Raw genomic sequence first — 20,023 nt, 5'->3', positions numbered from 1 at the left:
TTTTGATAACCTCTAAAAATCGACCGTTTCAATCGTTGTTCCATATTCGTGTGAAATTAAATTATTTTAGAGAAGTTTTATTATCACAACATTGTACAATACTAGTCGAACGATGTGCAGAAAACCGATTGAAATTTCAATCGATACAGCATGCACAATAGACCTGTTCACTTTTTGAAAAAAGTTATCCGACTCTCTGTGCCACATCAAATTCTGAGCTTATTTATCAAAACAAGTTATCTGTCCAAAAATGAGCCAATTTGGTAAAGTTTAAGAGGTGTATCAAATCGATTTTGTGGTTTTTTAGACTTTTTCCCCAAAATGCGTTCCTGAAACCCAGAAAAATCATTGAAAATGATTCGAAAATACCACTAGCCTTTTTCTAACACAATAGTCTATCACTTTGCCGAAGATACTAAGGTGTTTTGATCGCTTCTTCATTATTCTTTTAACGTAATTAGTCAAAAAGTTTCGAAAAACGCAATATATTTTTCCAATTTGCCTTATAAATTCCGATAAAAATCTTATTATATTTTGTATCCAATTCAACTATCTATTTGATCTAAGTGTTCGTCCACACATCATTTTCATGTAAGAATTGATTTTCGCTGCGAAATAAATGAAAGTGTATCACTCTGTACCCTAAAATCTCATAGGGTTGCCAACATAAATACACTCTATGAAACCCACAGTTACCCATGATTTAGATGTCATGTCTTTGAACCCTACAGTCTATCGCCATCGGCTTAATATAGAGTCGATGGTAAGGTTTGGGCCTGACGATCAGAAGATCCAAGGTTCAAGTACAATAGATAATCTTTTTTGCTTTTTTACACCAATCAAGCTAAGATTTGTAACTATTTGACCTAATTTGGAACATTTTCATGCTCAAATTTCACTCACACGGGATGAAATATTTTGTTCCTTGATACAGTACCATTCCTAAAAAGCACGTTACATGAAGAACTACCTTTTGATATATAAAGACAACTCAAGTTAAATCAGCGTAGCAACAGCCTTGAGAACTAGAGCTCTAATGAGTCTTCCAGTATTTGAAGAGTAAACCAACATCGTACCACAACATAACCTAAATAAAGCTAATAGTTATAATGTATCAAGCATAGCATCAATGATCGAATTGCACGGGCTTATTCACAAATTCCATGACGCTGAAAAGGGGGCTTGGGTGACTCCATAATATTACGGCTCATACAAAACTTGTGCAATATTCACACAAAAATCTTTACGATGGAGGGGTGTTTGTTGTTAACCGAAGATTGTGATGATAAGCTACGATTACTGTTGATTATAGAAAAAAATATTATTCCTTGCACTTGAACCGTGGATCTTCTGATCCTTAGACCCAAACCTTACCATCAACTCTATTTTGAGCCGATGATGATAGACAGTAGGGTTCAAAGACATGACGTCTAAATCATGGGTAACTGTGGTTTTCATAGAGAGCAATTGTGTTGGCAACCGTATGAGATTTTAGGGTATAGAGTGATACACTTTCAATTATTTCGAAGTGAAATTCAATTCTCACATGAAAATGATGTATGAACGATATGTTCATAACACTTAGATCAAATAGATAGTTGAATTGGATACAAAATATAATAAGATTTTTATCGAAATTGATATGGCAAACTGGAAAAATATATTGCTTTTTTCGAGATGTTTTGACTAATTACGTTAAAAGCATATAAAGAAGCGGTCAAAACACCCTAGTGTCTTCGGCAAAGTGATAAACTATTGTGTTAGCAAAAGGCTAGTGGTATTTTAGAATCATTTTCAATGATTTTTCTGGGTTTGAAGAACGCATTTCGGGGAATAAGTCCAAAAACCCACAAAATCTATTTGATACACCTCTAAAACTTTACCAAATTGTATCATTTTTAGACAGATAACTTGTTTTGATAAATAAGTTCAGAATTTGATGTGGCAAGGGTACCTTAGAAAAAGTGAACAGGTCTAATGCACAAGGTGTCCACTTTATAAAATGAACAGTCCTTAAGTAGGCAGTATTACTTGTACACGTTCCATACAAAGGTGTTATTGTCGATATGAATTTATCAACATGTTCATAAAAGCTCAAAATTTCATTTTGTAGTGGAAGTATGTTTTATGAACAGAATTATGAGCATTTCTAGCACCATACGTGTTTTGTTTACATTTTTTGACAATTTTCTCCTCTCTTCTCTTGCTTCTTATAGATGAAAAAACTTGCCGTCATTGTGCATTTGATTTGTACGGTCAATTGTAGTGTTTAATATCTCATATTCATTTTTTGCTTTTAAATTGCGACCTCTATTGTTTTTCTAACGCACAAAAATGTTTTGCAACACTTGTGACATTGTGCACCTTTTTAGTGCTTTGAAATTGTAGAATACGAGGTTGAAGCAAACGTATGAATATCCAAACAAAATAAATTCCAAACGTAAAAACTGACACCACTTCCATTCAGTGAGAGTTGCGCGCTCCATTCATAAACAATGTTGGCTCAGTGAATTTGCGTTCTGGTGTTGTTTTTCGAGCACAATTTTATAAAAATAAGTGATTCATTGCTCTCAGGAGCACGGAGCGAGAAAAATAAAAGTATTTCAAGTATCACATCACATTTTTGAATTGCTACGGTGAGTAGAAATACAATTAGAAGTGAGTTTTAGAACAGGCACAGAAAAGTCAACGAACGACAATACGGTGCGTGAAGAAGAAAAGATTCGGTAGTGAGTGGTATTCTTCAACACAAATCACAGCAATAACTACGTTTGCATTCAAAAACTGATAAATTGAGAAAAACACATTATGGAATGCTTTCAGGGGAACGGAGTGTGAAGGGGGAAGTGCCTTATTAGAGAGCATTTTGGTGCTCGAGCAAATATGGCCTCAAGTCCAAACTGTAATTTGAAAGAATTACACTAACTTTAAATATTCATATTTGGTGCGAGTTATAAAAAGCATAGAAGTTTATATTGCCGGCCACGGCCATTCTCTGCGAATAAAACAGTGATTCAATCGATCCAAGCTCAAATTCTATAATTAAAGCTATGGATCCATTCACGCTTAGCGAAGACCATTTACGTGTCGAACTCGCTACAATCTGTGACGGTCGGAAAAAAATAAATGCATTGGCCCGTGATTATCCATCGGGAGATACAAATAATCCCGTGATGTAGTTTTCCATCTGTTGGCCTCGCGCTCTGCAATGTAAATTAGTTTAAAGTTTAATTATTGTGCTTTTGCCTATTCCCGCATTTCAGCTCGGATTTTTACACAGTTGCCATCAGTTGCTCGTATTTTCCATGCAATCCGATCCATTCCACTGCAGAACGGGGCTAATTTAAACAGAAGGAAGAACTATCGGTGCAATATGTTTGCGTAATTTGCATCAGAGCAGAATATGAATATCGACATTTTTTCCTCAAAATAAGTCCGTGGTTCCGTGGAAAGTAATTACTGTTTTGCATTTAATTTATCATCAATGGAAGAAAAAACGAGAACCAAAATAACAAACAAACCCAAATTTCCTCCTCAGAAATAGTGTTAAAAAAATCGATGAAGAAAGCCTTTAAATAAGCCAATTTATAGTGCATTTTTCTCATTTACCACCAATCAATACAATCATTCGCCGAAAACTCACCATTCACGGGTTCGGCTGTGAAACACTCAGTCGATAATGAATGATAATTGAATAATTTTTCGGCAAACGCAAATTATTCCATCGCACGCCGGCAAACAAAGAGCAGAGGCACACTTTACGCACGGGTTGAGGCGTACAATATTCTCTCCTCGCCGCCATCTGACTTGACTGCTTTTTTGACTGAAATTGGATGCATTTGGAATGGAATCGCGCAAACCTGTTGGCCGATTTCGGGCGTCTTTCCAAGAAACAAACGCCGTGGGCAATTCTTGGAAATACTTAAGTCATGTACAGAAAATGCCTGGGTTTTGTATTTCAGATGAATGCTGAGAGAGTTGCATATTGCTCATAATGCATCTACGATCGTTAACAATTTCCTTGTGAGATCATCGAATGCCGCAAATTGGCTGATTTTAGAATGAGTATTTAAAAAATCGAGGTGTCAATGCGATCTAAGCTCGCAAATTGAGTGAGGATCAACAAAAACCTGTATGCGAGTCATCTGGAGTCAAAATAATGACTGATTTCTAAAATAGCGATTATTTAAAATGAACAAATAAATGGCCACTACCAGTGCAACCACGCTCGTGCTGTGTATGACCAGCGAGTTTGTGACTTCACTTAACGTAAAAAATTGAACTTCAAAATCGAATCGAAATCGAATCGAAATCGAATCGAAATCGAATCGAAATCGAATCGAAATCGAATCGAAATCGAATCGAAATCGAATCGAAATCGAATCGAAATCGAATCGAAATCGAATCGAAATCGAATCGAAATCGAATCGAAATCGAATCGAAATCGAATCGAAATCGAATCGAAATCGAATCGAAATCGAATCGAAATCGAATCGAAATCGAATCGAAATCGAATCGAAATCGATCGAATCGAAATCGAATCGAAATCGAATCGAAATCGAATCGAAATCGAATCGAAATCGAATCGAAATCGAATCGAAATCGAATCGAAATCGAATCGAAATCGAATCGAAATCGAATCGAAATCGAATCGAAATCGAATCGAAATCGAATCGAAATCGAATCGAAATCGAATTGAAATCGAATCGAAATCGAATCGAAATCGAATCGAAATCGAATCGAAATCGAATCGAAATTGAATCGAAATCGAATCGGAATCGAATCGAAATCGAATCGAAATCGAATCGAAATCGAATCGAAATCGAATCGAAATCGAATCGAAATCGAATCGAAATCGAATCGAAATCGAATCGAAATCTAATCGAAATCGAATCGAAATCGAATTAGAAGGCTCAATTGCACTTAAACTCTACGGAGCCGAAAATTTAATCAAGATTTACAAAGACCTTAATATATCTTTAGGTCGCATAAAACATGACATGCCATCTTTTTTGTTACAGTTCAAGAGATGTAATCATAAACAAATCTAATAATTCCACTGCTCTATTATCACATGCCTAAACCTCCATCAGTAGCTCATCACCAATGTCTGCCATGACATATCGTTAGCCCATGAGCCAACAACTAACTAGGCCCACGTCAAACTAATAACGAGAGAAAATGATTGTGTGCTAACTAAACTGATCTCCTCGTTCCATGGGCATCATCTACACATACTTAACATGCACATCTTTTCACGTTATTATTCTCCGCCAAAGTTCACATTAATTGACCTGTTTTGGTGTCGAACTGTCGACATGTAGCGAAGCTTCACACAACGCCCATCTCGAGTAAACTATGTTGAACATTCTTCTTCTTGCGCTACGGTTGCTGCAACCCACGACAACGACGACCATCGAGCGATAATAACTTTGCATGTTTTCGCATTTAATCAACATTATGGGCAAACATCGTCCAACACAGCACGATATGAGATGCATATTTGGATGATGTGCAGGGAAAACACTTTCACGTTCGTTGATCGGCTCACCACCCTCAACCCATAGCGTCGGTATTATACATGGTGCATAAAATTTGCGAAAGCTGTCGCTCTATCAAGTTTTGTTTGCAAATAAATGTTAACATCAATATTACTATCGATATATGTTTCATATGTATTCCACTTGGCTCGAAGTAAATTGAATTTGGAGCTGATAGGATTGATAATCGCTTCATGGGATATTTGGAATGTAACGGGGATATGATCAGATTCAAAATCAAAAACACAACAGTCTCCTTTTTGCGATTTGGAAGGAAACCTTGATTTCCCTAATGGAGCCTAAGATCTCCTGCCTAAATCCTTCAAATTCGGAACAACTGACCACGATAGGCGGCACTCTCTGATCCAAAGAGCCTAGGCTAGAGGCTGCTTCGATTTCATGTTCGTTCCTACTTTCAAGACATTCAGTCGCTACCTATCCTGCTTTTAAGAAGTTATGAAAATTGCATACCTACCGGGCGTAGTTTCATTTATATCGTATTGCGCGTTTCGCACCAAATTGATGTCGCAATCGCTTCTTGCAACCGTTTCCATAATCCGCTTTTCTACGAACAAACTAAATTTCTGCGCCCTGCAACGCTCGATTGCACCGAACACTTTCCATAGCCAGCAGAGTCGCTCTGGCTGCAAGCTTATCAATTGTTCACGTCTAAATTGTAGGTATTTTCCATCTGGCCGTACTCGTTTCGCGATGCTACCTGAAGACAGGTTAATTGTTCCCGTTGAACAATCTACGAGGCAACCAATAGATGGAACCCATCAGCGACCAGGTCTTGCCACATTACCCTCCGCAAAAAAAGAAGAATGTACCTTCAACAACTTGCTGCAGCTTCTATTGTTGAGAAAGACTTACCAGCGTCAATACAGCGGCCTGACATGTGCGACCGGCTAACTACAACATAATTGGATTAGCATCGTCTATTGTCGTCGTCGTCGACGGTCGTCGTCTGACATAACCTAATGAAACTAATGAAAGTCGTCGCATCTCATCGGGTCGGGTCGGGACGCGATGCTGCTGGTAACAAAGGCTTCGTTGTTCGAAATTAGTGTTATATGCGAAATTGAATGCGATACCTGATATGCGCAGAATGTGGCATTTAAAGACCGCGTATTGCATAAATTAGTGCGCGCCAAAGGGGGCACAGCAGCACATCTTGGGTGTAGCAGCACCTGTTTCGTCGTGGTGGATCATTGTCGAGTTGCGAATCGCAAGTTTGAGAATGGGGGCGATGTGGAAATTGGCCTAATGATTGATGGTTCATATGCTTTTGTGTGATTAGAAATTGAACCCATGCCCATAGTGATGATGGCGGTTGGCTATTGCGATATACTAATTAAGTTTTTTGTTCTTTTGTTTGTTTTTTTTTGCAGATGACAGAAGACGTCGCCCGGAAGAAGAGCGAGTATCAGAAGCACCTGGAGTACTACAAGATGCTGCGAGGGCGATTCGAAGAGATCATCAAATGTAAGTATTGCAAGTAAAACTCGAAACAGGCAACATATTATGGTTCCAAAATTGATTATAATGTTTAAGCAAACCAAAAATGTAACAATGGATCTCTCCAAAAATGCCTCTACAAATAATGCTAAAAACAGAACTTTTTTTTTGTATTTTTCCTAAGATTTATATATGAATTCCTCTAGGACAGTGAATTCGCTCTCCTGGGGGTAATTTTCAGGTCCAAGGGGGCGCCCAGTGAACCACGTATCGTATAAGAATGTGCATCCAAAATCACATATTCGTACGTCCGAAATCAGAATCGCACAACATGCCAGATTAAGCGTTATCAATGTCAACACGAGTTGTATGTAAATCCCCAATACGATTCATATACGACAATCTATGTTGACAACAAAACATGTTGTAAATATTGCAACATGGAATTGCGTTAAGTTGTATAAATTGACAGATCATATATCAATAGAAAGCATCATATGAAATCGCAATAATTAAGCAAAAATTGACACCCAAACTTGGTATCGGCTGACGAACAACATAGCAAGTGTCGCTGAACATGAAACATGAATTAATATTGACAAATAATTACTGTTCATTAAGTAACCCTTAGTGGTACAGTGGTAAGGTGCCGATTACTAATCCAAAAGTCCCGCGTTCGAGGCTAGCTGGAAACTTTTTTTTTTTATTTTCGTCCAAATTTTGTGGCATCGTATATCTGATCGCAGAAAGACTGAAAAAGTCTTGCCAAGTACGCTTATGGCCTCCACTTTGGTAGGTATATAGCCTTTTCGTCCATTCTATACGATTGAATTGATTCATATAGAATTATGTATAACAAAAGTTATACCAACCAAAATGTTGACTGGGCGAACATCTGTAAATCTGAATTCGGGGGGCGAAAGTGCTAGTTGGCCTTATTCTACGAGTAGCGTGAGGTGAGAACTGTCGGTCTCACCTCACGCTACTCGTGTATCAATTCTCGACTCGAGTGAAGTGACTTCCCATTTGAATTACACGGCGGGTGGCGGTAGAAGAAATCCAAGTATGAGAACGCTTAAAAAATATGTGCAAGAGTCATTCATGTTTTAAGGCTCAAGTAAGAATCGATAATTTGCCAAAACTTAAAAACCAGTATTCTTCCGATTGATCAACAAAAGAAAAACAAAAACATCAGTTAATCATAATTAATAATATAAAGAAACGGACATTTTTATAATTCTAGAATTTTTTGTTTCAACACTAAACAAATCGCACTCGCTCTGCCCGCGTGTGTAGTAACATGAGATGGATGGATATGGGTTATGAAAAGGGTCTGCGTGATCTGTGGGGATTTGAATTCTAAACTTGTAACCATCTCAGTTATTGGGTCACCAAGTGGCTTGGTAGCTTAGTTGGTAAAGCACTCGTCTAGCATACAAGAGGCCTGGGTTCAAATCCCAGCCGAGCACGTGGAATTTTTTCATAATTTCACCCATAATTTGTCCATCTTTACCACGCGTAATGAGTTAATTAATTGAAAGTATCTTTTATTTTTTCTATAAACTATTACACCTTTTTGTGTATGTAGGAACCTCTGTGCGTGTTCGTTTTAAAGTTATGATAGACAAAGCTTGATAATTGTAAAAAAAAAAAACAAAATGTTTGCTTTATGCATTCCGTCAACTGACATAAATTGCTAAAATATAAAATAGATTTTTGTGATTTTCCTCAATTCAATCAGTATTTATAGAACCATTAATTTTAAAACCAAATTCAGGAACATTTTGAAACAAAAATCAGGTTTCATTGATAAAACCATTGATTGTCAATGGCATGAATAACCATATTTAAAATCAAACCTGGAGATATGACTTAGCGACATCGAAGCATCAGATCTGAAGAAAACTAAGTTGTACTTAATTCAAGAAAAAAAATAATATTATATTGCAGTGATTTCTTTATTTCAAAATTAAGTAGATTTAATTTTTGGATTTGCATTAGACCATTTACCCATTATTTTTACCATAACCCAAAATTTTTAAAAACTTTTTCAACAACTTAAGAAACTTGAAAAAAGGAAATAGGATAAAACTGAACTCACGATCAAACTGATCAACTTATTTCACTAGCCTGAAAAATATCATATTTTCTATGATACCTGATCAGTTGATCATTTTAATAGCTGTCGGTTTTCTAAATTCATAGCAATATCTCGGATAGTTTTATTGATACCATACAGTCAATAAATACGACAAATGCATACAATTTTTATGAATTTAAGAGTCGAATATAAAATACAAAGATATAAATATAAAATGCTTCAAAATCATACATGACGGATAATTTTATCACAATTAAAGTGCAATACCTTTTTAATTTGACTAATTTTCTGTACGCCTGTGATGAAATATTGATTAAAACTTCAGCGCAGTGTAGCGTTTAATAAAAATGTTTGAAGTACATATCAAAGATTTCTTCAAGAATTTGTTCTAGGATTTCTATTCATACGAAAATTTCTTCATCCAGAAACCTTTCCAACCTTATAGATTTTTTAAAGAAATTTTTCCAGTAATTTCTTCACGAATTCCTTCGCAGAGACTTCTAAGAATTCATTCGGGCTTTTTTTTTTCAGCAGTTTATCGTGGACCATGCATAATTTTTTTCAATTTTAATTAAATATTTCTTTAAAAAAAATCCTCATGTGATTTCTTTTAATTTGTTCCAAGGATCTCTAGTGCGCAATAGGATGAATTCTCAGTGTGTTTCATGAAAATGTTTGCGAAAAATTATTTGAAGGAGTTACAGGATGGTTCAATTGATTAATTTGGAAGCAGAATATTCACTTTCGACGTAAACTACATGAGGGCCCCGATAGCCGTAGCGGAAAACGCGCAGCTTTTCAGCATGACCAAGCTGAGGGTCGTGGGTTCGAATCACACCGGTCGAGGATCTTTTCGGTTTGGAAATTTTCTCGACTTCCCAGGGCATAAAGTATCTTCGTACCTGCCACACGATGTACACATGCAAAAATGGTCATTGGCATAGTAAGCTCTCAGTTAATAACTGTGGAAGTGCTCATAAGAACACTAAGTTGAGAAGCAGGCTCTGTCCCAGTGGGGATGTAACGCCAGAAAGAAGAAGAAGTAAATAACATGATCTTTCTGTTGAAATCCAGACAAACTCCAGACTCTAGATAAATTCTGGAGAAATCTTTCGATTGCCTTGAATCCGTTGTGAGAGATCCTTGTTCGCTGCAACACAAGATTTTCTGAGGATTGAGGACATGAGTTTGAAGAGAATCGAACTAGAAAAATTACCCTGATGGATTTTTTTTTTTTGAATTTCTGCCAGATTACTGGCCCAAACTTCAGTGCAATACACTTAAAATCCTTTGCAGGTTTCATGGTGAGGTGCCTGGTAGATGTGTTTCATAACGTTTACATATTTCACCAAGTAGCGTTGCTAGGGGGGTGCGGTGGGTGCGGTCCGCACCGGGCCCCGAGATCATAGGGGCCCCAAAATTGCAGTGCGGATTTCTTATAGCATTAAAAGTTCGACCTAGCTTGACAATTTGTATGTTCTCAAACTAAAAATTAGTATAATAAGCATAGGTTTTGAAGGAGATTTGGATCAGCTTTGTACAGGGGCCCCTTCATTATCCCTTATTTTAAATACTTAATGGCTAGATTTAGAACCAGCAGAGGTGCCCAGAGGGATCGTCGCTACGGGTTCCCCATTCTAGGGCCTCCACAAATATTTGTTGTTGTTAAAGCGATTGGGCGCATGAAAGAACTGAGCCTTCGAAAAGGGCCGCGTTTAGCTAATCCTTATGTGGATACTTAAGTAGGCTCAGATACCTTTTTTGAATGTCGAGTCTAATTACGACTTTGTATTTATAAATATTCACTTCATGAGTTTTGGTTTTTAATTAAATGTACCTTAGTTTGTTGGCCTCCAAAAATCTGGAGCATTGGTGAGCTTTGAGCTTGAGGCAATTCCTTATTTTTTTTTATCATCCAAAAATACTTACCAAAAATAATCTGTATTTATTCTCGGGTGGCTTTAAATAATTATTCAGGATATTTCTTTTAAAAAATCTCCTGGTTATTTATATGACATTATTTAATGAATTTTACCAATTTTTTTGTAAAACTTATTTTGAGAACCCTCAAGATCTCGTAATATTTCATCCAAGAATTTTTTTTTAGAAATTCTTTCAGGATTTTTTACAGAAATTATAACTGGGTTTCTCAGAATAAACATTAGCAACAAATTCAGGGATCTTTTTCCAGTGCTATTATGTAAAGAACATGCTGAGCAATGCAACTAAATTTTCAATTAATATCTGAAAGAATTGCTTCGGGCGTTAAACCACTATAAAATAGCTAGTAATAATCGTTTTGGCTTTCCGATATGGGCGTCAATTAATTAATGGGTTTTAAAAATTGCTTCAGAGATTCCGAAAATGATTACTCTGATTTTTTTCAAGGATCCTGGAAGATTGCATATAGGAATCGTTCAAGGAATTTATCAACGTTTCAACCAAGAATTTCATTGGAGGACTTCTAAGCATTTCCCCCTAAAAAAAACAACTGAAAGGTTTTCTTGGCGTACCCTTGGTCAAGCCCGAGATTTTCCCGAGTACTTCTTTACCAATGCAATGACTCCAAGGAATCTTCCACGAATTATACCTTTTTAAATATACTCATAAAGATTTAACTGAGGACTTTTTTTTTGTATTCATAATAGAAGTTTGCGAGAATTCCTCAGATGATTTGAAATCTTTTTGGATTTGTCCTTCATTGTTCCCTGGGAGCCCTTCTTCATTACTATAGGGTGTCCGTAAATTACAAAACAAAATATGTGAAAGATTATCTCTCATTTAAAACAATAAAAATCTATGTCGATGTATGTATTTAACCCTCTAATACCCAACCCCGCCTTTAGACGGGGTACACTTTGGAATTTTGTGTATTTTTTCGTAGCTCGGAAATCAAAATGATTTTATTTTTGGCTTAAACCTTGATTCATAACACGCATATGAGGAAAGTTTTTTATGACTTTTGAAACTTTTTTGTATATTTGAAAGTTGTTTGAAAAATTGTATTCTTATATAATCTACGAATGCCTGGGGTTTATTTAACGTGAAATATAAAAAATATTTTCTTTTATATTTTTATACTATTAACCTATAACAGAAGAAGAGCTTGGTGGTATTAAAATAATTTCCAACCTGATTTTCCGTCAATTCCACGGAAAATAAAAAAATATATCTAAAATTTATTATTTTTAAAATAACCATAAAAATTAGAATTTTATAATTGCCAAAAATAAGTAACTAGAAGAGACTTCAAGAAAAATGAAAAAGGATAAAGATGTTCAAAAATGAAAATTATAAAAATCAAAAACCAAAATTCAAAGATTTTTCGAAAAAAAAAATTAATCATTGCCCAAAACGATTTTAGATAACTCAAAATGATATTTAGATCGAAAATAAAAATTTGGGTTTCAGAGGGTGATACATCTATGAAATAGCGAAAAATACAATGATGGGTAATTTCAAAATTATTGCATTTTACTGAGATAATCAAATTGAAATTTATTGGAGACATTTTTTTGAGGGGTGCTTGCCATATTAGATATAATTTCTATAAGATGAGTTCAACTATTCTTTTTATGATTGAAATTTTCTACATTATCTTGGCTGTAGGATAGACTGGAAACAGAAAATTATTCAGTTCAAATCCATTGAGATTGAAGGGCTTTTCTCTTCCATCATAAAGCCCGAAAAACGGCTTTCGTTAAAACAGCCCAACACGATTGGGTAGGATTTTACAAATATTTGACATCAGAAATGGGTCAAATTTGTTGCTTGAGAATATAATATTAAACCATGTAGGAATGCTCAATGTATCTATTTCGGTTGCATTGAGGCATGTCTTCAAATTTAGTACGGATAATATGCGGATACTCTGTATGAGTTCTTCAGGCGATAAAAGCAGAAATTTCCCCAGGAACTCCTGCCAGCTTTTTTTTATCAAGAATTCTTTCAAATATTCCTGTAAAATGTCTCCCAAGACTTCTTTAACAAGGAGTTTTTTTTATCCAAGAATTTAGAGAATTTCGATAGAGTTCTAGTAGTTCCAAAATGTTGCTTCAGAAGAATCTGTTCATGTTTTTTTTCTTCAAGGTATATTCTAATTTTTTTTCTTAGGGTACCTCTATGAATTTTGCTGGGAGTTCCTCATAAATAAAAACATCAAAAATCAAGGATATGATCTTGATTGCCTCCTAGATCTGCACAAATAAACACAACAACGAATTTGTCCAATGATTGCACCAGATATTTACCGATAAACTGTTCCAAATGTTTTTCACGAGTTTTCAAAGACATCAAATATAAATAACCGTAAGCATACTACTAAATTCCGTACAACAGTAATGTATCCAAGAGTATCTTTTAAGATTTTTTTAAATAAAAATAGATAGAAGCTTTAAATACACTTATATTATTTCGTCGACCTCAGCAAAACAAATAGCCGAGAATCCAACAGCTGTGAATTCGGTACTTTTCAATGCCGAATATCGGTTATTAGTTTACCGAGATTTCCGCAATCCAAGTTTTTTATCGAGATTTCGGCAATCGCTATCGACATTCGGTATACGTTTGTCGAGATCTCGGTAAAAAAAAATCCAACTTATCAGCTGTTGGAAGTGTGTATACATATTTTTTTTAGGTTCCACAAAAAGTTGAAACGAAAACGATTTCTTGGCCGATTTTTGAACCTTTAACCCCTCTACCGGCAGCTTCATGTTTTTACCGCTAAAAATATTCAAATCATAATAACTCTGTGGTTCTCAAAATTTTTGCACCATTTTTTTTACAAGATCTCAAAAAAATCTTTTAAATTAAGATTAAAATTCCTTGGGGACCGACGAGTAGCCATAACCCACGTGAATATCTCAGGATACAGAATTTTTATAGTATTTGGATATTCATTCCACGGAATGATACATTAATGCGAGTATGTTGTGAAACAAATGAAGCAATTTGGTGTAGCTGTCATTGAGTAATGAGCATTTCTGCTTCTGGTACCACGCTGGATAAATAATGATCTTAAAAACTCAAAAAACCTCATATCGTAATTTCCAGATTTCTCCAAGAATATTGAACCGATTTGAATGATTTTTTCAGAGTAGATCCTTATGACCTAGCTTTGTATAGTACACATTTTATTTTTTTGATAAATTGACCTAAAGCAAAATGGCCACCAACGATATTTTATATGGAGTCCAAGGTCCTCCAAGGAACATGGAATATCTTCAAAACCAGATCACCAATGATTATTATCGATACGGATTCTTAAATTAGAAGAGTTTTTTGAGATCTTGTGGAAAATGGTGCAAAAATATCGAGAAACAAAAAGGTATCGCGATTTGAATATTTTTAGCGGTAAAAAATTAGGCTGCCGGTAGAGGGGTCAATCACGATTTTATTTTACAAATACTGAAGGTACGTGTGAACTCGCTAATAAAAGACATATCTTGCAAACCTCTTTTCGAGGGGCCCCCAAATCTACCTCCGCACCGGGCCCCCAAAACTCTAGCTACGCCACTGATTTCACCAGAAATTTCGTATGCTGCTGAACTATTTTGGGAGTTCAATAGTCCGAAGGCCGTTAGCCATAATGGCTATCAGGCTAAATGGAAGTTCGAGTTACTTACTTTTACTTTTGCTGGCTCTACGTCCTTCAAGACATGACCTGCGTCACAATGTTACGCCAACTAACTCGGTCCATGGCTGCTAACCTCCAATTCCTCGATCGCCCCACACTTCCAAGATCCTGCTCCACTTGGTCAAACCACCTAGCTCGTTGCGCTCCCCTTCGTCTTGTACCGGCCGGATTTGAGTTGAACACCATTTTTGCGGGATTGTTGTCCGGCATTCTCACAACGTGTCCCGCCCATCGTACCCTTTCAGCTTTGGCGACTTTCGTGATACTGGGTTCACCGTAGAGTTGCGCAAGCTCGTGGTTCATTCTTCTCCTCCATACGCCGTTCTCACATACTCCGCCGAAGATCGTCCTAAGCACACGTCGTTCAAAAACTCCTAGCGCTTGCAGGTCCTCTTCGAGCATTGTCCACGTCTCATGCCCGTAGAGGACTACCGGTCTTATAAGCGTCTTGTACAAGGTACACTTAGTACGGAAGTGAAGTTTACCAGACCGCAAGGTCTTGTGGAGTCCATAGTAAGCACGACTTCCGGCGATGATACGTCTTCGAATTTCTCTGCTGCAGTTGTTATCCGACGTTATCAATGATCCGAGGTAGACGAATTCGTCTACCACCTCGAACTCATCCCCGTCGATCGTCACGCGTCTGCCTATGCGAGCTCTATCGCGCTCGGTTCCTCCAGCCAGCAGATATTTCGTCTTCGACGTATTTACCTTCAATCCAACCCGATCTGCTTCACGTTTCAGCCTGGTATACTGTTCAGCAACCACCTGAAACGTTCTTCCGACAATGTCCACGTCGTCAGCGAAACAGATGAACTGGCTGGATTTATTGAAGATCGTGCCCCGCATGTTGAAGCCCGCCCGTTTCATAACACCTTCTAGCGCAATATTGAACAGGAGGCAGGAAAGACCATCGCCTTGTCTAAGTCCTTTGCGTGTTTCAAACGGGTCCGATAATGCACCCGATATCTTCACACAGCACTGTACACTATCCATCGTTGCTTTGATCAGTCTAGTCAGTTTCCCGGGAAAACCATTCTCGTCCATAATCTTCCATAGCTCTTCGCGGTCGATGGTATCATAGGCCGCTTTGAAATCGATGAATAGGTGGTGCGTAGGGACTTGATATTCGCGACACTTTTGGAGGATCTGCCGCAACATAAAGATTTGGTCTGTCGTTGATCGCCCGTCGATGAAGTTCGAGTTAAGTTGTTTAATATTTTCCCTCGATTTTGGCTTTTACCGGTCAGGAATTAAAAAACCAGAGGATTGATTATATCACATTCAACGTTTTAACCCTTGATTGAGGCCTTCTCCAGGGAAGTAATGGGAGTACCGCTATTAGGCCATTGTCAATTGCCAGGCTGTGAGTAGTCGGATTGAGTGGGGTTTTGCTTGTGTTGGATATTTGAGGGTGTAATAACTGTCACTAATTTTCGCCACTATACCAAACCTTAACATGATGTGCAGACACTGTAAACCTATTACTTCCCTGAAGAAAATCTGTCCCTGTTGTAAATCTCATCAAGTAGCCTATGTTGGGCTCATGAGTTTTCTAAATCAGTAGTGTCATTGAAGGCTGTAAATGCGGGAAATGCAACGGGAAATATAACATTTTTCTACAGTAGTTTTGGGTTGCCCTTAGCAACGGGTGTTTTACTATTTTCAAGGCATTTTGCCTACAGCAGCGATACGCGTGAGTTTCACTGGCTCCGCTGACTGTGATTTGCTACGCTTGCCTACTGTAGTGTGAATTTCAGAACTTTTCCCAACTCTGATTTTTAATTCTTAGCGGAAAAGACAAAATCGGGGGAAACTTGTTCGTAAATTCAACGGTCGTTGTTTAAAATGTTGCTCATTGCTGATAAGCTAATGGGCCATTCCTTTGAATTGTACTATTCCAAATATCAAAGTCTTCTTCTTGTTCTTTCTGACGTTGCGTCCCAACTTGGACAGAGCATGCATTTCTGCTCAGTGTTCTTATGAGCACTTTCACAGTTGTCAACTGTAAGCTTCTTTCACAGATTGGCCATTTTTGCATACTATATGCCCTGGGAAATATCAAAAATTCTCCCAATCCGTCGAACATACTAGGATACTAGCCACACTTTTATCCGATTGTAATAAATAATGTATATATTTTTCTCTAGGCACTTTAGGAGGAAAATCGATAGCCCTTGTCATACTGAACAACTTTGGTCAGGCTATTGAGCTATCCGCAAAACAAAAATTTTTTGCTCACTAGCGCCACCTAGTGGGAAAATTTCGAAACTTTCGGCTCAAATAATGTTAGCCCTTGTGATACTGAGCAACTTTGCCAAAGACACCATCTTTCTAAGTGGTCAGGCTACTGTGCTATGCGCAAAACAATTTTTTTTTGCTCACTAGCGCCGACTAGTGGCAAAATTTCGAAACTTTCGGCTCAAATAATGATAGCCCTTGTGATACTGAGCAACTTTGCCGAAGACGCCATCTTTCTAAGTGGTCAGGCTACTGAGCTATTCGCAAAACAAAAATTCCATGCTCACTAGCGCCGCCTAGTGGCAAAATTTCGAAACTTTCGGCTCAAATAATGTTAGCCCTTGTGATACTGAGCAACTTTGCCGAAGACACCATCTTTATAAGTGGTCAGGCTACTGAGCTATGCGCAAAACAAAATGTTTTTGCTCACTAGCACCGACTAGTGGCAAAATTTCGAAACTTTCGGCTCAAATAATGATAGCCCTTGTGATACTGAGCAACTTTGCCGAAGACACCATCTTTCTAAGTGGTCAGGCAACTGAGCTATGCGCAAAACAAAAATTCCATGCCCACTAGCGCCGCCAAGTGGCGTAATTCCGTATCAGAATGACCACCGCATGTCAGCCCTTGGGCTACTGAACAACTTTTCCGAAGACACCAACCTTCCAAAACATCAGGATCTAGAGATATCCTATGTTACAAAATTTTGCATTCTTATCCCTCATCGTTCAGATGAGAAAAAGCGCCCCTACCGGTCAAGTTCTAAACTAAAAGGATGTTCCTCATTTCCTAAAGGTAGATGTTACTTAGCACTGAAACTTCGCCGAAGACAGTACTGTGCTATCCCTTTTGGCATACGAGATATTCAACAACACCCCCAAAGTGTTGAAATCCCATAAGCCCTGGGTCTCCTACAACGCAGATTCCTATTACGCCCCCAACCATGTGTCTAATAGGAGACCTGACTGTATACCGATTTAAAATTGTGGTTTACTCGAACCGTATACAGTGCGTTCATTATTAAAAGACTTGTACACTTGACCATGTATATTTGTTGATTTTACCGCGTTATAAAGGGCCATACTGTACAACTGTCAAGTATTGTTCTTAAGAAGATTCTTGAGGAATACATTTTTTGTTTGTTTTCGACAGATATCTTTGTTACAGAATGATGGCATATATATCACAACTGTTGTACAAAGTATAACAGCGTGACAGCCCGAAGGTTAACTCGCAGATAAATTGCTTTTATAGTGTTCTGATCCATAATAAGGATCTGCCACTGATCCACATCTGTGGGATGAACAACGTTTGAAATTTCTATAGAAATCCACTACTTTTTCTCAATAACCGTGTTTTGAGGTGTATTCCAGAAAACAACTATATTCTGCAGTGCTTGCGAGGTAATTTCATTTTGTACAGCGTCACCAGAACTTTTAATCATATTTTGTTCTGAAAATGAACCTTAGTTGATCCATAGTTATGAGGTGACTGTATTCCCAGTCATATTCGTACTGCCCATTGCACGGCGACGTCATCAGAAAATCGCTCGTCAAAGTTGACAATAACTGGCACCATTGTTTTCAAGTTTTGTTGAAGAGCAAAAGAGAGAGAATTTAGCCGTGAAATGTCAAATAGGATAAAATCAATTGACTTCTTCTTTAGGAGTTGAAAGCTATAGTGAGTTCGGGAGCTACTGAGGTTTTGAAGATCTTTATTTCTATTGAAATCCGATTAAATAACTCCTATCGGAATCCAAGAATCCAAATCACAGAAATTTTATCCACAACTCCAGGTTCATATTGAAATTTCAAGATTTTTCCCAAAATTCTAGAATGTCTTTGAAAATTTCACCAGTTTCACCAAAATTCTGAACATCTACTATAAAACCTGACATTTCACTGCAGTTCAACTAAATTCCAAAAATTCCTACTGGAAGAATTCCAATGTATATAATAATTCTAAGCTCAGGATTTCTATTGGATTCCCAGGAATCCTTCTAAAATCACCAAATCACCGGATTTCCATCATTCTCACTTAAATTAATAAAAACAGAATTCTCACCGGAATTTCCACTGAAATCATAGAACTCCCATCGAAACTCAGAATTTCCTTCATAAGCCCATAAATTCCAGTGATTCTGAACGCCCAACGGAATCCAACAGCTTAATAGCAGATTCAGAATTCCTCCCAATCAGTGCTGTTAAATGTCAACAATTTGAAAAAATGAAAATGCTTATAGCCACTTTGCATGCAAGATATCACATGAGCAAATATTGGAGACCGATAGTAATTCGGGAAAGGTCACCGGGAAAAGCATTTCCCAATGACTTTTCCCACTAGGAACGATGATATTCTCAATATTCAAATGTCAAAGTCACGTGATATTCATGACATTTAACAGCCCTGCTCCCAAATCATGGCTTAAAATCATGGCAAAAATTCCGTATTCTCAATATTTTACTATTTTTAGCGACGAAGAGTGACTCTTTTTAATGTATTCAAACCCTCTGAGCAGAATCTCCATAGAGAATCAAACTCTTTAATCAATGTTCGAATCCTCTGAGCAGAATCTCAATAGAGAAACTTAGAGTAGATGGAGTACCGTATACCTTTTAATTCCGCTCCTAAATGCTTATCTTTGACAGATACGCGTATTTCGACTACCACTTGCAGTCTTCTTCAGTGTCAGTTACTTGTATCCACTTGCAGTCTTCTTCAGTGTCAGTTACTCGTATCCACTGGTATCCAGTGGATACGAGTAACTGACACTGAAGAAGACTGCAAGTGGTAGTCGAAATACGCCTATCTATCAAAGATAAGCATTTAGGAGCGGAATTAAAAGGTATACGGTACTTCATCTACTTTTAAGAGAATCAAAATTTAAGATTTAAGTACCTCGTACCTTTTAATTTCGCTTTAATTTCTTATCTTTGACAAATACGCGTATTTCGACTACTGTGATCACATCAATATGAGTCACCTATCAATCACTCTGTATGTAATACGTGCAATTCAAATGAAATTGACCCATAATATTGGGTGACT

General features: G+C 37.3%; 1 protein-coding gene across 9 annotated transcripts in view; it reads left to right on the top strand.

Annotated features, from left to right (window-relative positions):
• Window positions 1–20,023, top strand: part of LOC5564565 (tyrosine-protein kinase Fer) — a 212,270-nt gene that overhangs the window by 149,621 nt on the left and 42,626 nt on the right. For all 9 annotated transcript variants that reach the window (XM_021837843.1, XM_021837842.1, XM_021837839.1 and 6 more), the window contains one exon: window positions 6,932–7,025. In XM_021837843.1, coding sequence (XP_021693535.1) covers window positions 6,932–7,025 — 94 coding nt within the window. The remainder of the gene's footprint in view (window positions 1–6,931; window positions 7,026–20,023) is intronic.

The sequence above is a fragment of the Aedes aegypti genome, chromosome 1 (genome assembly GCF_002204515.2).
Source record: "Aedes aegypti strain LVP_AGWG chromosome 1, AaegL5.0 Primary Assembly, whole genome shotgun sequence".
NCBI lineage: Eukaryota > Metazoa > Arthropoda > Insecta > Diptera > Culicidae > Aedes > Aedes aegypti.
Note: the sequence above shows the minus strand (reverse complement) of the source record. Positions and strands in the feature narration are given on the sequence as shown.